Source organism: Bubalus kerabau, chromosome 5, assembly GCF_029407905.1.
Source record: "Bubalus kerabau isolate K-KA32 ecotype Philippines breed swamp buffalo chromosome 5, PCC_UOA_SB_1v2, whole genome shotgun sequence".
NCBI lineage: Eukaryota > Metazoa > Chordata > Mammalia > Artiodactyla > Bovidae > Bubalus > Bubalus kerabau.
This window is the reverse complement of record NC_073628.1, coordinates 106,140,032-106,160,109: the sequence shown is the minus strand read 5'-3', so window position 1 is coordinate 106,160,109 and position 20,078 is coordinate 106,140,032. Positions and strand designations below refer to the sequence as shown.

Below are 20,078 nucleotides of genomic sequence, written 5' to 3'. Positions count from 1 at the left end.
GGCAACCTGTTGTGGCTCCCTGAGGCACCTGTCCCTCTGGCAACAGGTACATGATTTCTGTGTACATTGGGGAGAAATAAAGGCACAACATCTAGGCCAGATTATGGCCTGTCCTGACCCACGAGTAGGGAAAGGATGTATGTCCACCTCTGTTCCTGGAGAGGGGGCAGTGAAGCTTGCTAGAGTCCACTCGTGAATCCAGCCATCAGTTCCTTCCTCACCCACCCGTCCGCGCAGGACCTAGCAGCAGGCCCTCACAGGACCACTAGAAGGGCTGCTGCAGCTACCCACGCAGCTCTCTCCTGTCTGGTCGGTCTTTCTGTCCCTTTGTTCCCAGCTTCTCTTGGTTCCAATGTTGTAGCCACGCGTTCTGGGAAACACACTCACTCAGAAGCACAATGCAGATAACGGAGTGCAGTTTATTACACCGGCGGGCCCAAGGCAGAGTCTCCTCTTAGCCAAGGACCCCGACCAGTTTTTCTGAAAACCTTATATACCCTAAGTGTACGTGCCCAAACCCACCTCCCCAAATTCCCTGAAACTAGTCTGAACAAAGGAAAAGAAAGATACAGTCAAAGTTAACCTGTGATTCATATGCCTTAAGCCTAGGTAGTTAACAGTGGACCATTATTAATAGGCCTGTGATCATACCCCAATAAGCATAATAGAATTTATGATTCTATGCGGTTACACAGATAATTAGGGTATTCTTTAGGTAACAGAGAGTCTAGGTATGAGCCCTGGGGCTCTTCCATCCAGGGGGCCTGGTTTTCCAGTTGGTATGTCGTTTCCATAGATACTGGGCATATAGCTCAAAGTCCACAGTCTGGCCCAAGATGGAGTCCTGCTTTCAAGATGGAGTCTGTTCTGTCTGTTTCCTCCTTCATCCCCCCTCTTCATGCTCTTAACTCGTAGTATGAGCATCATTCATAGGGATTTATTGCACCCTGACTCTCCGACCCCCAATTTGGGAGAACGACATCAACCTTTGGGTTACAAAGTTCATAATACATTGTAAAATAAAGGGTCCACAAAGCAGAGCTATGAAGGCAACTATAACAATGGTAAATATAGTTTTCCACCAATCACCCTTCACCCAGATAGGACCGAAGTCCAAAATGGAAGACGATCATCAGACATAACTTTTACCTGACCTTTCATGTCATCTAGGGTAGCTGATCTATAGCCAGATAAATCAGGAATATATACACAACATTCAACTTTAATTATAGCACAGGTCCCTTTGTACTGAAACTGTGGTCAATCTCAAGATGATACCAGCAAGTCCTTGTAGCAGCAGTTGATTGTAGAACTTCATCTCTGTTTCTTCTTTAAGATGATCTTGGTTTCATGGGGATCAGAGGGGTCCCTCTGCGCAGTCCACTTGGCGTCCTCCGGGTCTGCATGGTATGCTCTCTTCAGCCTCATGTGGAGGATCCAGGGAGTGACACCTGGAACTTTAACTGCAGTAGGACTGGTTAGAACAACAGTATATGGACCCTTCCCACGAGGGGCCAAGGAGTCGTGTTTCCAGTCCTTGACCACACCCGATCCCTGGGCACAAATTCGTGAATCTGTTCCCCAAGGGGGAACGGCACCCTTTCTTGTACAAACTTAGTTACCTCATTTATTACCTTACCCAGTTGTTCCATCTGCTGTGAAATCTCATCTCCCCTTACCTGAGGCAAATTTGTTGACACCTGTTTTATTATGGGAGGGGGCCTCCCATACACAATCTTGTATGGAGACGAGCCATGGGACTGTGGGGTCATCCGGAGTTTGAGCAGAGCCGTCAGAAACAAGTCCACCCAGGAACCGTCAGTCTCTACGATCCACTTGGAGAGTGTCTCTTTAAGTGTCTGGCTGGTTCCTTCCACCATCCCAGAACTCTGGGGCTTATATGCTGTATGTAATTTCCACTTGATGTTTAAAGTTTTGCTTACTTGTTATACTAAAACAGCTACAAAAGCCGGGGCATTGTCCGATCCAATGCTGGTAGGAAATCCAAATCGGGGAACTATCTCCCTAAGCAGGCACCGGGCTACTTTTGATGCTCTTTCAGTGCGGGTAGGAAAAGCTTCTACCCATCCCGAGAACGTACGTACTGTGACTGGCAGGTAATGGTAGTGTCGGTGAAGTTTCATTTCAGGGAAGTCCACTTCCAGGTGTTCAAAGGGCAGCGTGCCTTTTACCTGAATCCCTGCAGGTTTCTGTCTGTGCCAAGAGGCAGCATTGGCCTGTGAGCAGGCAGTGCAGTTCTGAGATTTTGTCCCGCATAGGGAAGGGAGGCGGGGAACCAAGAAATAGTTTCAAATTATCTCTTCCAGTTTATCATGGCCTAGATGGGTCGCTTGGTGTGCTTGGCTTACCAGAGTGGGTGTCAGCTCCTCCGGTACCCATAATTTGCCACTTGGCAATTCCCACCATCCCTTTTCAGTCTTGATGGCCCCTTCTGCTTTGGCTAGTTAGTTTTGGGCTTCAGTGTATTTTGGAGAGTCTAGCGTTAGCTCAGGTAGCTCCACCAATATGAAAGCTTTAACAGGGGCTTCACTTGTTACCCCCAAGCCCTCGGCTGCTTGTTTAGTGGTCTTATCTGCCAGTCTGTTCCCTGAGCCCAGGGGGTATCCTCTTTTTGACGTTCTCAGCAGTGTATGACTGCAATCCTTTCTGGTTCCCAGGCAGCATCTAATAGGGTCTTAATTTCTTCCTTATTTTTAATATCTTTTTCACTAGCTGTCAAAGGCCTGTCTCCTTATACAGAGCCCTGTAGTGTGGCAAAAGCATACCTGGAGTCTGTGTCAAGGTTTGTCTTCTTACCTTTTGACAGCTGGAGGGCCTGGATTAGAGCATATAGTTCGGCCTATTGAGTGGAGCAGTGTGATGGCAGAAAGGGAGCCTCAACGATGGTTTCTTCCGTGACTACTGCACATCCCGACAGTCATTGTCCTTGTTTCACCAGGCTGGTGCCATTGGTGTACACGACTGAATCTGGGTCCAGGATTGGCTGGTCTCTCAAGTCAGGTCTGCTGGCATATTTCCTTGCAATCATGTGAGGGCCCACCTTCTCCCACAGGAAGGAGAGTGGCCAGATTCAGGGCCTGACAAGGCTCAGTAGTAACATGGGGGTTCTCACATAACAGTCCCTGGTATTGAGTAATCCGGGATGTTGACAGCCATTTATGGGGGTCCCCTTGCAGGAGAGTGTTGACCTCATGTGGGACTTTTATGAACAAATCTTGGCCCAAAGTCAGCTTGGTTGCGTCCTGGACCAGTAAGGCAACTGCAGCAACTGCCTGTAAGCATCCCAGCCACCCAGTGGCAACACTGTCCAGCTGATTAGAGCTAAGTCACAGGTCTGTCCCATGTCCCCATAGTCTGGGACAACACTCCCATAGCCACCTTGTCCTTTTCAGTCACATAAAGAGTAAATGGCTTAGCAAGGTCTGGCAGGCTCAAGGCGGGTGCTGATGTAACTGTACTGGGTTTGAGTTTTATTACCAGTGGGACTTGTTTTGCAAGCCTGGGGGGGTTGTCTTCTGCCCAGACCTCAGGGAATTGTTGAGTTAACTCTCTCTCTTGACCATTGAGCTTGTCCAGTTTCCCTTCTGGGAGATCGTGCAACCTCCCTTCATCTTGAGGGGTTACTGAGAGGAAGAGTAAATAGGTGGTTAAGCCAACTCGAACTGTGGGTCTTTCATGGGGAGACAGTGACTTGTGCCCCCAATTTAGACAGCAAGTCTCTTCCTAACAAAGGTACTGGGCATTCAGGGATGTATAAAAACTCATGAGTCACTTGGTGTCCCCCCATCTGACATTTTCAGGGTAGGCTAGAGACACAAGGCTGCATTTATCACCATCTGAGACCCAGCAGCCTCTGGCTGGGTCTATTGGCGTATAAAGTCTATAGGCCTCGCATAGTCTTTTGCAGAACTCAGGGTGATTTGCTTTCCCTTTGAATCACTTCAGAGGGTTTTGTGATACTCATAGCTTTTCGGGCCCCCCTCTTGAGACCTTGTAAAATAGCCACCCGATAACTCTTCAGGTGGCCCCTCCCTTCCTCTGTGTTACAGTCTCAATTGGGCCTCTCATTGGGGGTGGCTAGTTCTGCCTACCGCTGCGGGTTTGCAGTACCCTCAGGTGCCATTTCGGAGAAGGCAATGGCACCCCACTCCAGTACTCTTGCCTGGAAAATCCCATGGACGGAGGAGCCTGGTGGGCTACAGTCCATGGGGTCGCTAAGAGTCGGACACGACTGAGCAACTTCACTTTCACTTTTCACTTTCATGCATTGGAGAAGGCAATGGCAACCCACTCCAGTGTTCTTGCCTGGAGAATCCCAGGGACGGGGGAGCCTGGTGGGCTGCAGTCTATGGGGTCGCACAGAGTTGGACACGACTGAAGCGACTTAGCAGCAGCAGCAGCAGCAGGTGCCATTTTTCTTAACCATTTTCTGGCCTCAGTTAGGATCCTGTGTCTTTCCTCCGTGCTGAAAAGGGAGACTAGTAGTTGGATTATGTCATCCTATGTAGGGCGGTGGGTTCGAAAAATAGTCTCCAATAGCCTAATCATGGCTTGTGCTCCCCTGAGTACGGTGGAGCGTGTCTCTGCCAGTTTAATATATTCGTAGAGGAAAATGGCTAGTAATAATAGGCTACAGGGGCTGATGGTAGTGCCCCATGTGTCCTGAACTGGAGGCTGTTGTAGCTTTCTAAGGGGCATCTGTAGTGGGGTTCTTTCCCCTTGTTCCTTGGTGGAGTGCAGCCTCTGTCTAATTGCTGTGTTTTGTTCCCCCTTCCCATCAGTACTCACCGGGAGAGGTGGATACAATCTAGGAGGTCCAGCTGAGGTGGAATTCTGGGGACATTGACCAGAGGTCTCCATTGCTGGGATTGGAGCCTGCCGAAACGGCGGCTCTACGAACTCCGGGAGAGCTGGTGGAAGAGCAGTGGCTGCTGCAGGAACTTCACTTGGCCCTGGATGGGGCAATAAGGTGGCCTCCGGTCCTGGTGGAGCACTGGGAGGCAGGTGTGTCATTATCCAGTATGGGGGAGGGGTCAGGTCATTTCCGTCCAAATCCTGTAAAATTTCCTTTTTTATCATCAGTCAATTTTTGTGCCATTAATATTTTCCCCTTTCCCTTCTGGATACAGAACCTTGTCCAAGTAGGAGGGTCTTGAGCTAACCCTAGCCATGAGTCAGTATATGGATATTGATCCAGGTGTCCTGGCTCTCCTGTGACTACTGTATAGACTGCTTCCACTATTTGTAAGTTCATGGTGTTCTCTGGTGGCCATCCTACTCCCATAGGGGGCCATTCAACCTCACAGAGTATGTGGAGGCGGTTAGGCTTCATCTTCACCCCGTGCAGTTCAGTTCAGTTCAGTTGCTCAGTCGTGTCCAACTCTTTGCGACCCCATGAATTGCAGCATGCCAGGCCTCCCTGTCCATCACCAACTCCTGGAGTTCACTCAAACTCACGTCCATCAAGTTGGTGATGCCATCCAGCCATCTCATCCTCTGTCGTCCCCTTCTCCTCCTGCCCCCAGTCCTTCCCAGCATCAGAGTCTTTTCCAGTGAGTCAACTCTTCACATGAGGTGGCCAGTCTCCTCCAAATCCCTTCTTTAAATTTTTAATCATGCACTCCAATACAGTTGCCTTAGATTCACTTCCCCTCATCTTGCTTACCTTCTCGGACCTTCTACTTTTCCTTTCGTTCTGTCTACGAAGTTCTCAGTACCCTATGTACTTCTGATATTTCCACTCAATGACACTTAAATTGCCATTCTGCCGCCTTCCTAATTGGGGTGAGAAAAGTCTTACCTGCCAGATCCCAGAGGGAGAAGGGGGATTGGCGTGTCTTCACCTGCCGGTCAGCACAACCAAACCAGAACACCACGTGATCCAAGACTGTTTCTCCCTTAACTTTTAAAGTCCATTCTGCCTTGGTGGGCTTGATCGGGTGCGGATGAAAATACAGATGGGTTAAATATCCCATGTCCCAGGCCATCTCTGGAAAAGCCAATTCGTACTCACTTATGTATCCCCCTCCTATCCTGAGAATTCCGAGGGGGTCAAGAATTTCATAGCAGATGGGACACCTCCTTGGGGAGGGCAGAATACGAGCACACGGAAACCAAGTTTCTTCTCCTAAAAATCCCCTGGCAATTGCTTGGTAATAATTTTCCCCAAGATGGCATGGACACCACCTCCTAAATGACCTTCACAAGCTTCCTTCCTAAGCCCTAACACACTCATCAACCTGTGTACCAAGCAATCATTGCCACCTGCCTATTCCAGGCTCCTGTGGGTTTGTGCCCCTTCTAGTCCCTCCCAGGGCGGTGATCAGGCCCCCTCTTCCACCCTGCTGGGTGGGTTCCTCCTCACCTGAGCACTCAGTTCCCCTGCTGCCGTCCACTACCTGCTAACATGAAAGGTCCGGGCATTGAAAAGCAGAATCCTTCCAGAAGGGCAAGGCGCCTTCCCCCCTCTAGAAGATTTGAGCCACAAGGCCTCGGAGTAGTCCCAAATGGGACTTGTCTCCTCAAAGTGAGGAGTTTCCCGGCCAACGCACCAAATGTTGTAGCCACACGTTCTGGGAAACAAACTCACTCAGAAGGACAATGCAGATAGTGGAGTGCAGTTTATTACACCGGCGGGCCCAAGGCAGAGTCTCCTCTTAGCCAAGGACCCCCACCAGTTTTTCTGAAAACCTTATATACCCTGGGTCAGGAAGATCCCCTGGAGAAGGAAATGGCAACCCACTCCAGTACTCTTGCCTGGAGAATCCCATGGAGGGAGGACCCTGGTAGGCTACAGTCAATAGGGTCGCAAAGAGTCGGACACGACTGAGCGACTTCACTATATACCCTAAGTGTATGTGCACAAACCCACCTCCTCAAATTCCCTGAAATTAGTCTGAACAAAGGAAAAGAAAGATACAATCAAAGTTAACCCTTGAGTCATATGCCTTAAGCCTAGGTAGTTAACAGTGGACAATTATCAATAGCCCTGTGGCATACCCCAATAAGCATAATAGAATTTATGATTTTATTTGGTTACACAGATAATTAGGGTATTTTAGGTAACAGAGAGTCTAGGAACGAGCCCTGGGACTCTTCCATCCGGGGGTCTGGTTTTCCAGTTGGTGTGTCATTTCCATAGATACTGGGCATATAGCTCAAAGTCCACAGTCTGGCCCAAGATGGAGTCCTGCTTTCAAGATGGAGCCTGTTCTGTCTGTTTCCTCCTTCACCAATAGGTGTCTGTCTGCCACTCCTCTTCATCTTGACATCCAGGTGGTCAATACCTCCAAGAAGCACCGCCCCCCAACTCAGACCTTTGTGCTGGACTGTGCATCTCCCTTGGCCTGGCCATGGCCCTCAGCAGGAACACAGGGTCTCCTGACTCACCGGCACTGACCACACCTGGGTGCCACCCTGGCTCCTCCAGCTTTCTGTTTCCTCCTAGACATGGGCAGGACCTGGCCGAAAGAGGTGGATTTGGGGCTGTCCTAGAGGGGAGGGACAGAAGGTATGGATCAGCTAGCTCCACCCCATCCCCTACCTCAGGGGTCCCCAACCCCGAGGCCATGGACCACTACTAGTCAGTGGCCTGTTAGGATCCAGACCACACAGCAAGAGGTGAGGGGCTGGAGTGCTGGTGAACAAGCGAAACTTCATCTGTGTTTACAGCTGCTCCCCATTTTGGCATTACCAGCTGAGCTTTGCCTCCTGTGAGATCAGTGGCGACATAATGAACGTAATGCGTCTGAATCATCCCCAAGCCTCTCCTCACCCAACTCCCAATTCGTGGAAAAACTGTCTTCCACGAAACTGGTCTCTGGTACCAAAAAGATTGGGGAGAGCTGCGCTACCTTTGATTTCCCTGGTGCCTCAGACGTATCTGCCTACAATGTGGCAGTCCTGGATTCGATCCCTGGGTCGGGAAGATCCCCTGGAGAAGGAAATGGCAACCCACTCCAGTACCCTTGCCTGGAGAATCCCATGGATGGAGGAGCCTGGTGGGCTCTACCTTTTCTCCAGGTGTCTACTACCCCCTCCTCTGTTCGGCTGGCGCCCCCTGGTGGCTAAAGCCTGTCTTGGCAGGCGTCCCGGCCCTGGGTTCCCCAGGCCTGCTGGTCTGGCCTTGGCCCTTGTTTCCCTGAGGCCTCACCAGGCTGGCTTCTCCTGGTCTCGTGCAGTCTCCTGAGCTTGTTTTTACTGGGCTTCTGTAGTTGGCTCTGCCTGGATGTGCAAATCCCTCGACCCCATCCTTCGGGTCTCTGTACAGTCATCCCCCACGTAGATGCTGCGATCTAGTGCAATCTCTGCTACAGGGTAACCTTCCAGGGGCAAAGAGCTGACCCGACTCGGCACCTGCCTCCTGCACTGAGCCCACCCCCGGAGGAGTTTGGCCGGGCCCGGGCAGGATGAATGCTGAGTAATGAAGGAGGAGGGGTGCTGGGGTCAGCGGCCGCTGCCCTGCGACCCAGCCCCAATTCTTCCACAAGCTCTCACTTAATGCCACCTCCCGACAGCGCGGGCTAACCAGCAGTGTGGGCCCTGCCCGGGGGCTTGTGGGTGGGCACACAGCCCGCGGACTCAAGTGGGCCTCTCCCGGCCTTAGCCTCACCTGAGGGGGCGATCGGGGCCGGGCTGGAAGCCGCCTCCTTCCCAGCGGCTGGCCCCGGTCAAGCAGCGACGTCCCGCTGTGAAACGCTCATTGTCTGCTGAGGCCGAGGGGGAGGGGATGGCCCTGAGACCCGACTCTAGGAGGCTGGGGGAGGGGGCCGCCCTGCCCCGTCCTCTTCCCCTCCCCCACCAGGGCGGCCAGACACCTGTGGCTGGAGGCCGCCTGGCACTCGACTGTTCGACGCACTTTACACACTAGCGGGGTACCCTCGAGGGCCCAGGAGTGGAGACTGGCGGAGGTCCCCACAGGAAAGGTGTGTGCGCATGCGTAGAGTGTGCCTGCCGCCGGGAGGGCGGTGCCGCCCCACTCCCACCCCATCCTTTTGGAGCGCGCCAGCCCCTCCCCTACGGAGCGAAAGGGATCAGAGGGAGGCCAGTAGGTGGGACTTTCTATTCTCTGTGGACTTCGTTCCCCGTCTTCCTCTCAGGGCCAGGGAAGCGTCTGGAGGGGCCCAACTACACGCGTGTATGTGGGGGCACACCCGATGTGTGCTGTGTGGATGAGGGGCAAGTTTTGCATTGCATGAAGGTGTGCAGTGTGTATGCACGCAGGTGTGTGTGACTGCACAGTGTCTGTGCAGACTTGACTGAGTGGTTGTACATATGTTCACATATGGGAGACCTGGAACATGGAGTGTGTGTGTACACATGTGAGCAGTAGCATGTTGCTGTGTTTAAGCCTAGAGAGGGTCTGATTCTTGGTTTGGTTTATCCTCTCTTCCTGGGACCTGAGCCTGCGTGGGCCGGTCAAGGCTGAATGACTTTGAGTCTGGAGATCCCAAAATAGCCGGAGTAGCCTGAGCCCTCCTCCCCCTCGACTGGATCTGAGGCCTCAATGGCCCTTTGTCTCTCTGAAGGCATCCAACCCCTGTAGGGACTCAGACTGGAGCTGAAAGGGACCAGGCTGCATGTGGTTGCCTTTACCCCAGGCCAAGCCCGACAGGGCACCCAGCACCACCACCATGGGAGCATCTAAGGCCAGCCCATTTGCGGGCAGATTCCAGGATCTCTGCCTGGGGAAGGCTCCCCCCGCCCCCCTCCCCTGCCCCACCCCATCCCAGGCCTTACCCCTCCCACATTCTGGTTCCCTCCCATGGCCCACCCATGATGCTCCACAGCTGCAGTGGCAGCAGCAAACAGGGCTCCTGTACAGGCATGTGTTCAGTGGGCAAGTCCATGGTTTAACTCCTAGCACTGACTGTGGACCCCTCCCCAAATCAAGGGATCAGATTGCAGTCCTAGGGGGGCTGCAGTGAAAAGTAAACGGGAAATGTGTCACTGCCTGAACTCACCACACCATGTTCTGGGCTCTGGGCCAAGCCCTGCCTGGAGGAGATAAAAAGTCAGACCCTGCCCTGGGTGCTCCCAGTCTGGGGCACCGCCAGTATCAGTGTGGTGTGGGCAGTGCCAGGGTGAGGTGAGAGGGTGGGAGGCTCCTCTGAGGAGAGAGTGAGGACAGCCAAGGGCAGGGTCTCCAAGTAGCCTGACTGATTGCTGCTCTGGGTGCATTGTCGCACTTTGTGTATTGGCTTTTCCTGCAAGTTTCAGTAGAACCCTAGGTTCCAGGGCTTCTCTGCCGTGGGTGATGGGGGACCCGGACAGGGTGGGCTGATCCCGCTGGGGTTTGGCAGCAGTGTGCCGGGCCGTGGGACGGAAAGGAGTCCAAGGAGATGGACCTGACAGAACTGAGAGCTGGCTGGCAGGTGGTTGTCCCAGCCGAGGAAGGTTGGGGGGTGTGAAGAGCCCACATGTCGAGAAGGGAGTGAGCGGGGTGTGTGTGGGAGAACTCCAGGGACGTGATCGTGAGGCGACTGGACACGTGGTGGGGAGGACGCGAGTGCCAGGTGGGCTGCGCACCCTGGCCCGCTGTGACATCACGGTCCCGACTTTCCCGGACTGCCTCTGGGGGGCACTCCGGGCCTGGGACCGGGCTTGGAGCCCCGGCTATTTGCATAACGCTTATTTACATGGGACTCATTTGCATGATCCTCTCTCCTTGCGGACTCGAGTTGGGAGTGCGGGGATAATTTGAGGTGCTGATGTCAGTTCCTAGGGTAGGGTGGCCCACCCTCTGAATTGAACCTAGCCCAATTCCCACCTGTGTATATGTACTTGGAGATGCTACCCCCACAGTACCAGGGTGGGGCCAGCAGAAACAGAGACATTGACGCGCACCCGCGGTGACACGCAGCCTGCAGCCCAGAATCGGGTTTTTGGTGCAGGCCGAGCCCCACTGCGGGGACTCAGACAGACACTCCGCCGCGCCGTCGCTCACACGCACAAGACAGCCCAACCGGTTGGGAGCGGGAGGGAACCCGTCCCTGTCCCGCCCCACTCTCGCCCACCTACTCCCACCCTATCTGCAGCCCCCCCACCCCACCCCCACACCTGTGTCTCCAGCTCCAGCCTCCGCTCCCTTTCATCTCCCACCCCGACCCCCGGCTCCCAAGCCCGACCCTGCACCCTCCATAGCCTCAGCGCCCCACCTCTGCGCGCCCCACCTCTGCGCCCTCCCCGGACCCTGCTCCTTTCCAGCTCCGGTCCCCACAGCCGCCCCCCAGCACCCCCAGCTCATGCGTTCCCTTTTGTGCCGCCGCCTTCCAGTCCTCATCCGCCCCATCCTTCTTGCGGCGAAAGCCGCGACTCCCTGCGGACGCTGGGGTCCCCGGAGGCGTCTTCCTTTGTCTCTGCTCCCCGCCCTCGCTCGGCGGCGCCCCTCGCCCCTCACTCACCGCCTCAGCCCCGGCCTGGGCGCGGGGAGCGGGCGCGGCCCTCGGCAGCCGGCTCTTTCTTCTCTCCGGACGCGCGCTCGCTCCTCCCGCTCGCTGCCGTCGCCGCTCCCGCCTCTGCCGGGGACTGAGCAGCTGGGACCCGCCGCCCCGCGCCTAGCTGAGTCCTGGGCGAAGGGCCGATCGCCGCCAGTCCCCCTCGGACCAGCCTCTCCCAGGCTGCCGGGCCGGCAGGATCCGGGACTGTGGGACTACCGAGGCTGGCTCCGGGAAGACTGAGCACAGCTGGAGCCCGACCGAGAGCTGCCAGAGCCTCTGGCCCAGGCCCTGACCGGTGTGGACAGCAGGGGTGGTGCTGGCCCTTGGTTGTTCCTCCGCCTCCCTCCGAGTCCAATTTTGGGATTCTGCTCCAGGAGAATTCTGCACACCCATTATGAGCCTCAAGGGCTGTGGAGGGGGCTGGTGCTTCCCACTCCCTGGCTGTGACTGGAGCTGAGCTTTGAGAATAGAGCGGCTGTCAACTGCCCCAGGGGTCCAAGAATGGAGAGAGTGGCACGGAAGAGGCCCAAGGGCACCCCGTGAGAAGCCCCACACCTCAAGAGTGGGGGCTGAGGAGCCTGGGTCATGCCTCCACTGCTGCTGGAGCGGGACCGCCGGCAGCGGCACGGGGTCTCCGTCCTGGTGCGGTATTTCATGATCCCCTGTAACGTCTGCTTGATCCTCCTGGCCACGGCCACGCTTGGCTTCGCGGTGCTACTCTTCCTCAACAACTGTATGTGTCTGCGGGTGTGACTGCCTCTTGGACCCAAGTGACCCTGCCTCTGCTGGCTGAGGTCCCCTTCCTCAGCCAAAAGATTAGGGGACAGGCAGGGTTACAGAGAGGCCATTAGCTGCATCTTCTTGGAACACCATGGGTTGTTCTCTGAATGCCTGAGTCCCTAAAAGCCTGTCCATGGGCTGGGGGGATGGGTGGGAGGATGGTGGCCAACTCTCATCCTGAGCTGCATTGACAACTTTCTTTGGGATCTGGGGAGTTGGGGCAGCTGGTTACATTGGGAATAGGGGCTTTGGAAGGGCTTGGGGCTCATCTAAGGAATAGGTGGTGCCTACACCTCTGCCACTGGGCCTTCCTGACAGGTGTCAGGCCAGGATGATACAGCTGGAGGGGCAGAGAAGAGCCAAGGCCTCTGTCTTTGTCTACTGCCAGGCCTTGGCCAGTCTTCATGGCTCTGAGTAGAGCCAGGGGAGGGATGTGTGCAGACAAAGGTGACAACCTCCAGGTTGGACAATGGAACAGGCTAGGGAAGGACTGGCTCAGGGGGAGCTAACTTGAGATTTGTTTTTTTTCCAGACAAACCTGGGACCCACTTCACACCAGTGCCCCCAACACCTCCGGATGGTGAGTAGGGGTTCACCTAGTGACAGACTGAACTTGGAACTCTGTGCCTGGACGGGCAGTGGCACTCTTGCGGGGAGGGGGTGGTCAGGAGCCATCCTTGGGGTGTGCACATCAGATGTGTTAGGAGTATCCAGAGCAGGAGGAGCCTGGAGGAGGAAACCTAAGGAGTCCATAGTAGTGGACAACAAAAGGAATGTGGAGTCTGGAATCCCTGGGCCTGGCTGCATCTTGGCCTCAAAGTTGGGACTGGGGCCCCCGGTTGTGAGACAAGATGTGTGCAGAGGGGTTAGGGGGCTGGGGGCTCAGGGGCTCAGGGGGAGGGTCTCAGCAGGACCAGTGACAGCTGTTTGAGGAGAGATAAGGGGTTCTGTCCCTGGACTGAGCAGGCTGGGCCTGGCCTTTTTGCCCTGCTTTGTGGGCTGGGTCCCAGCCCCGTGGGTGCCTCCTGCTGTGCAGGCTGCTGTAATTAAGCTAATGTGAAAGCAGAGGAGAGGACGTTGTCAGTGCTGCAGGAGGGCAGGGGTGGATGGGGTCCGTCCTCTTGGGAGACAGGGGCATTCCCAAGTTTGCTTTCAGTGCCTGGGAACCCTGCTGGGCAAGCAGCTGCCCAGGTCCACCGAAGTACACACACAGAGGGCCATCCATAATGGGATAATCCATGGGAAGGGGCAGGGCTGCACTGGACAGGGAGTTTGGGCCCAGGACCATCTCCCATAATCTGTGAGCAAGAGGCCTGGAGCTGGTTGGATTTAAACACCCTCTGTCCCAGTCTCCTCAGTCTCCTCTCCTCAAGCCCCAAGGCCTGCCACGTCTCACCTGCCATGTCTCTGCTTTCACACATGCACTGCCCCTCCCTGCAGCCTTCTACGTGGGCCCCACACCTGCATTCTGAACTCATTCTGAACTCATCACATGTTTGGGGACAGCTACCCTCCCCCCAACCCCATGACCGTCGTCATTCCTCCTAGGCACATACACTGCACATTCTTGGCCACAGGCAGGGCTCAGGGCATCAGCTCCATCCTCCAACCTACCCAAGTGTGGGGAGAGAGTTAAATATACCCGCTCTAACCAGAGGCTATAAAAAGCCACTGCCGCCTCCAGCATTGCATGTTGTGAGGGGGGCCTTGGGCAAGCAGGGAGTGAGGCTCCTGCAGGAGGCCAAGCCCCAGAGGTGACCCTTAAGGGCCATGCCACCTGCAGGTCTCTGGGCACTCTACCTGCCCTAAGAAGGGGCAATTTACATGACGAGGATGAACGTTTTGGAGGACGAGGAATCTAGTGGTCATACAGAAGCAAGTGTCCTTGGCCCAGGGGCTGGGACCTTGAGCAGTGTCTGGCTGAACCAGGGTGACCAGAGGGAGAGTGAGGCTTGAGCCCAAGGGCGCAGACATAGAGCAGTTGAGAAGGGAGCCTGTGGTATAGTGAGGTGACCAGGTCCTCAGCCATGGGGTCAGGATCCTGGGGGAGACCTTGATCAGCAGGTCTAGTTGAAGCCAAATAAAACAGCCAGGCAGCCAGAAGAAGTGCCCATGGATTTGGCCTGGGGGTCCCCAGGGCCTTGGGCAAGAGAGGGCTGAAGGTAAAAGGAAGTGCTGAGGGGACAGAGAAGGAGATGGTTGAGATGGAAAGTGAAAAGAGGGGTCAGAGTGGACACAGTATTGAGCCTGGACAGAGGAATGGCTGACGTGCTGGCAGCTCTTATAGCTGTGGTCCTCCGGAGGTTGACCCCCACAGAGTGGCATCCTGGGCCTCTGTGAGCCTTCTCAGGTATTGGCCTATTTAGCCTCACAACAACCCAGGGTGGGTAGATTTATTGTCTCCATTCCTGGGAGGAGATGCTGAGGTTTGGCCAGGTGATAACTTGCCTGTAGTCACATGGCCGATGAATCCTGGCTCCAGGATCCGATGAAGGATCTGGGTGGTTGCCCATATGAGGTAGGGTTAGGACAGGGGTGTTGCAGGGGCTTCGGGCTGGGATATCCATGCTGACCCCACCCTTGCCTCCAGCCCCTGTTCACTCAGCCTGTGTAGGGTGGGGGCAGGGACTCCCAGACAAATACACAGGAGCCCAGGTGGGCTGTTGCTGTGGTGACAGCTCCAGCTTCCTATGTGGCTCCACCCTCCTTGGAATTGAGGGTACTTCCTCTTGCTCCACTTCCTGAGCCCCCTGGGAAGTGACGAGGGGATGCACCCCTGCTTTCCATAATTTATTAATGATAACTGGACCCAATTAAACATTTATTAGATCCAGACAGCTGCAACCAGTAATGGGCCTACCCTGCCTGCGGGGTGTCATCCTGGGCAGGGGTCCTGAGGATTTCACCTGCCCCTGCCCTGACACTATGCTCAGGAGGGATTGTCCTGACGGCTTTGTAGCTCAGTGAGAGGATGTGCACTGGCAACACTACAAAGTCAGGAATTAAAATGTTTAAAGAGGGGATTTCCAGGTGGTCCAGTAGTTGACTCTGAGCTCCCAAAGCAGGTGGCATGGGTTCGATCCCTGGTTAGGGAACTAAGATCCTGCATCCTGCACAGCCAAAAAAAAAGTGATAAAATGTTTACAGAAGAGAAGGGGTCTGCAAAGCCCTGTGTAGGCTTGGGTCCCTGAGGAGGTCATGCTGAATGTGATGTGGGGCGGCAGGACCTGAGGTGGGAGCTCAGGAGGACAGGTGGGGAAGGATGAGGTGGGTGAGTACAATGGGCCCCAGGGAAAGATTGTAGCTAGGAGGCCTAGGAGGGTGGGCAGGCCAGGAGCCACAGCAGAGCATGTCCCTGGGGAATGCTGGCTGGGGGGCATGGAAGATGGGGAAGTGGGCAGAGAAGGGCTCAAGTGGGGACAGGCCTGAGGAGAGAGGAGGCCTCTAGAGAAGCAGGAGGTGGAAGGAGTGAGAAGAGTTGAGGAGCCCTGGAGCAGGCAGGGCACTGGGTCCTGGGCCAGGGTGGAGCATGCGACCGACCTCAGCTACTCCCACCCCCTGTCCTACAGCTGAGGGACCTCAGGCCTGACCCTGAAAGGCAGGGGAGGTGGTCCCTGGGGAAGTGACAGGGGCCAGGTGTGGGGGTGGTCACTGGAGCAGTTCCCAGGGATGGGGTGGGGAGAACCAGGCTCTGAGGAGTAGGTCAGTTGGATGAGGGGCTTCAATTCTGATGAGAACACGCTGATTCCCTGTGACAGAGTTGGCCTGGGGGCCGTCTGCTGTCTGTGTGGGGATTGGGTCAGGAGCAGATGTGATGCCCTTCCACAGTTGAGCAGAGAAGGCTCTGGTGGGAGAGCTCTGCGGGGCGGGGGAGGGGGAATTGATGAGAGGGGGAGGCTTGAGGCCCTGGCCACGATGGGCACACCAGGGTTCCTGTGAGCACTAGCACGAACATGGGTGGGCACGCATATGCAAGGTCTGGGCAGGTGTGCAGACATTGGTCCGTGTGTGTCATGACCGGAAGCCTGGAGGTGGCAGAGGCCCTTACCCACCCCCTTGCATCTTCCACCCCACACGCAGCGTGTCGAGGAATGCTGTGTGGCTTCGGCGCTGTCTGCGAGCCCAGCGCAGACAAGCCGGGCCGAGCCTCCTGCGTGTGCAAGAAGAGCGCCTGCCCCAGCGTGGTGGCGCCCGTGTGCGGCTCGGATGCCTCCACCTACAGCAACGAGTGCGAGCTGCAGCGGGCGCAGTGCAGCCAGCAGAGGCGCATCCGCTTGCTGCGCCGCGGGCCCTGCGGTGAGTGGGCGGGGCCCTGCGGTGAAGGGAACGTAGGGGCGGTTCCTGCGGTGAGGGGAAAGCGGGGGGCGGGGCCTGTGGGGATGGGGGCGGTTCCCGCGGGGTGGGGGTGGGGGGGGTGAGGAGACTGCGGGGGGAGGGGGGGGGTGAGGGGACTGCGGGGAGCGGGGGCGGGGCCTGTGGGGATGGGGGTGGGGCCTGCGGTGAAGGGTTGCGAAAGGCTGGACGGGGCCTGTGATGAGCCAGTATGCAGAGGGCCGCTGGCCAATGTACGGAGGGCCGCTGGCCCACCTTGCTCTGCCCACAGGGACCCGGGACCCCTGCTCCAATGTCACCTGCAGCTTTGGCAGCACCTGTGTGCCCTCTGCGGATGGACTGACAGCCACGTGCCTGTGCCCTGCCACGTGCCTGGGGGCCCCAGAAGGCCCTGTGTGCGGCAGCGACGGCAGTGACTACCCCAGCGAGTGCCAGCTCTTACGCCACGCCTGTGCCCACCAAGAGAACATCTTCAAGAAGTTCGACGGTCCTTGCGGTAAGCGCTGCCCTGCGTATGTAGCCCGACCTCCCTCAGTGTGTGCACACAACCGGCAGTGCCCTGACCTCCATCTTCCTGCCCCCAGACCCCTGCCAGGGCTCCCTCAGTGACCTGAGCCGTACCTGCCGTGTGAACCCGCGCACGCGGCGGCCAGAGATGCTCCTGCGACCAGAGAGCTGCCCTCCCCGTGGGACACCTGTGTGTGGGGACGACGGGGTTACTTACGATAATGATTGCGTCATGGGCCGAACAGGGGCTGCTCGAGGCGTCCTCCTGCAGAAAGTGCGCTCTGGCCAGTGCCAGCCTCGAGGTGGGCGGCTCCTGGGGGAGGGCCCCTTCCTGGGACTCTGCATGACCCAGGGACCTACTTGTGCCCACCTTCCCCTCAGGTCTCCTGGGTCCCCAGTCACCACCCCATGTGCCCATGGAGCCCCTACCCATCCCAGGGAGGTCTGTTGTGGTTCTCTTACTCTTCTGATCTCCCTGGTCCCCCAGACCAGTGCCCGGAGCCGTGCAGATTCAATGCCGTCTGCCTATCCCGCCGAGGCCGCCCCCGCTGTTCCTGCGACCGTGTCGTCTGTGACGGGGCCTACAGACCTGTGTGTGCCCATGACGGGCACACGTATGACAATGACTGCTGGCGCCAGCAGGCCGAGTGTCAGCAGCAGCGTAGCATTCCCATGAAGCACCAGGGCCCGTGTGGTGAGCATGCGGGCGGGCTCCGTGCCGGGAGCAGGCTGGTCCGGTGGTCCACGCTGCCTGTCATCACATGCCATTTCCATGCTGAATCATGCTCCTCCTGGGCTGGGGGCGAGAGCTGGTCACTCTGAGGAGGGCTGGCAGGGCTTTTGTCTGTCGGCGGGCTCTGGAGGGTGGGATCTGTCAGGAAGTTGGCTGCAGCACCTGGGGGGATGTTGGGTCCAAGGCTGGTGTCTGTGGGCAATCTCCTTGGTACCTGCCTGGCAGCTCTCAGGTCTTCTGGGTCCCACACTCTTGGGAGACACAGCCACCTTAGAGGCAGAGTCTCAGCGGAGCTTCAATGGGCCAGGAATGGGCAGAGACATCGTGTCCTACGTGCACTGGGGCTCTGCCTACCTCTCACTCTGTCCCCGTCAGTTGGTCTGTCCATCTTTCTGGTCTCTCTTTCTGCGTCTGTATCCTCTCCTCTGCCCTCCCTTCCCTCTTGGCTCCACCTCTTGTGTCTTCCAGCCTGACCTGCTGGCAGGATGAGGTACCGCGCCTGCCGCCAGGAGCCCACAGCCCGAGGTCTGCCCCCCGCGCGGCAGGGGGGGGGTGGCTCGCTGCTGCCTGGCCTTGTGGTCCTCAGAGCAAGTGGACAGACACCTCCTCCCCCGTGTGGCCCTGGGTGTGGCTCTGGGTTGCAGACTCCTTCACCCACAGAGAGACTCCCCCCTGCACATGCATGGGTCCCAGGGATGTGTCAAGGGTCAGAGGCCTAAACGGGCTAGTAAACCTGGCCCTCCTATACCCCACTGAAGTCAGTCAAGAAACTCCTGTACTAGAAGGCAGCCCCATCCCACACTCATACAGGGGCCCAGGGCCGTTTGGGTCTGTGTCCCTGTCCATGTCTCTCCTGTGTCTGTCCCTTTCTCTGCTGTGTCCTGTGCATCTGGTCCTTCTCCTGGTCCACTCTTCCTCCACCATCCCCACCCTGGGTGGGGGTCTGCTGCCTGGGGCTAGGGGCTTTGTGCATTGCCTAGGAGAGCAGGTGGAGACCTTGCTGAGTGCCCATGTCCTCCCCAGACCAGTCCCCATCCCCATGCCGTGGGGTGCAGTGTCCATTTGGGGCGACGTGTGCTGTGAAGAATGGGGAAGCCGAATGTGCGTGTCCGAAGGCGTGTTCAGGCGTCTATGACCCTGTGTGTGGCAGTGATGGCATCACGTATGGCAGTGCGTGCGAACTGGAAGCTACAGCCTGTGCCCTTGGGCGGGAGATCCGAGTGGCTCGCCGAGGACCCTGTGGTCAGTGGTGGATAAGTGGGCTTGGTTGTGGGGAGGCCGTCCCTGTCACCATGGTGATGGAGTCTTCTCCCCAGACCGCTGTGGGCAGTGCCGCTTTGGAGCCCTGTGTGAAGCTGAGACCGGGCGCTGTGTGTGCCCCTCCGAATGTGTGGCCTCAGCCCAGCCTGTGTGTGGCTCTGATGGGCGCACTTATACCAGTGAATGTGAACTACACGTCCACGCCTGCACACACCAGATCAGTCTGCACGTGGCCTCGGCTGGTCCCTGCCGTGAGTGGAGCTGGGTATACCTGGTGGGTTGTGGTCCCGTGCATCTTTCACCCGGTATCCACTGACCCTCTTCTGGCTCCGCCTTCTCTAGAGACCTGTGGAGACACAGTGTGTGCCTTTGGGGCTGTGTGCTCAGCGGGGCAGTGCGTGTGTCCCCGGTGTGAGCGCCCTCCACCCGGCCCCGTGTGTGGCAGCGATGGCGTGACCTACGGCAGTTCATGCGAGCTCCGTGAGGCTGCCTGTCAGCAGCAGACACAGATCGAGGAGGCCCGGGCGGGGCCGTGTGAGCAAGGTACGCTGGTGGGCAGCTGGGGTGGGCTGGTGGGTGCCAGCCTTGGCCAGGACCCCAAGGTGACCTGGCCTCCTCCCCGTAGCTGAGTGTGGCTCCGGAGGCTCGGGCTCGGGAGAGGACGGCGAGTGTGAGCCTGAGCTGTGCCGGCAGCGAGGTGGCATCTGGGATGAGGACTCGGAGGACGGGCCATGTGTCTGCGGCTTCAGCTGCCAGGGCGTCCTGAGGAGCCCGGTGAGCATCCCCCGCAACCTGGCTCTGATTGGGCAGTGAGGCAGGGGCCATGGCTGCCCACACCTGCCCTGATGCCCTTCCTCCAGGTGTGTGGCTCGGATGGAGTCACCTACCGCACCGAATGTGAGCTGAAGAAGGCCAGGTGTGAATCACAGCCAGAGCTGTATGTCGTGGCCCAGGGAACCTGCCGTGGTGAGTGAGCGTGTGGGCGTGTTCGGCTGCAAGTGGGCACA

At 57.1% G+C, this 20,078-nt stretch overlaps 1 protein-coding gene and 1 long non-coding RNA gene across 5 annotated transcripts in view; one reads left to right on the top strand and one right to left on the bottom strand.

Moving 5' to 3' along the window:
- Nucleotides 1–20,078, top strand: part of AGRN (agrin) — a 39,332-nt gene that overhangs the window by 8,220 nt on the left and 11,034 nt on the right. For all 4 annotated transcript variants that reach the window (XM_055582575.1, XM_055582573.1, XM_055582574.1 and 1 more), the window contains exons 3-12: nucleotides 12,772–12,819; nucleotides 16,320–16,535; nucleotides 16,843–17,067; nucleotides 17,156–17,380; nucleotides 17,566–17,772; nucleotides 18,835–19,053; nucleotides 19,128–19,322; nucleotides 19,414–19,614; nucleotides 19,697–19,845; nucleotides 19,932–20,037. In XM_055582575.1, the coding sequence (XP_055438550.1) occupies nucleotides 12,772–12,819; nucleotides 16,320–16,535; nucleotides 16,843–17,067; nucleotides 17,156–17,380; nucleotides 17,566–17,772; nucleotides 18,835–19,053; nucleotides 19,128–19,322; nucleotides 19,414–19,614; nucleotides 19,697–19,845; nucleotides 19,932–20,037 (1,791 nt within the window). The remainder of the gene's footprint in view (nucleotides 1–12,771; nucleotides 12,820–16,319; nucleotides 16,536–16,842; nucleotides 17,068–17,155; nucleotides 17,381–17,565; nucleotides 17,773–18,834; nucleotides 19,054–19,127; nucleotides 19,323–19,413; nucleotides 19,615–19,696; nucleotides 19,846–19,931; nucleotides 20,038–20,078) is intronic.
- Nucleotides 7,037–9,034, bottom strand: LOC129653173 (uncharacterized). The gene is made up of 2 exons (XR_008714966.1): nucleotides 8,633–9,034; nucleotides 7,037–7,511 (listed from the first exon to the last, which is right to left on the bottom strand). It is a non-coding gene; the product is annotated as an uncharacterized LOC129653173 (long non-coding RNA).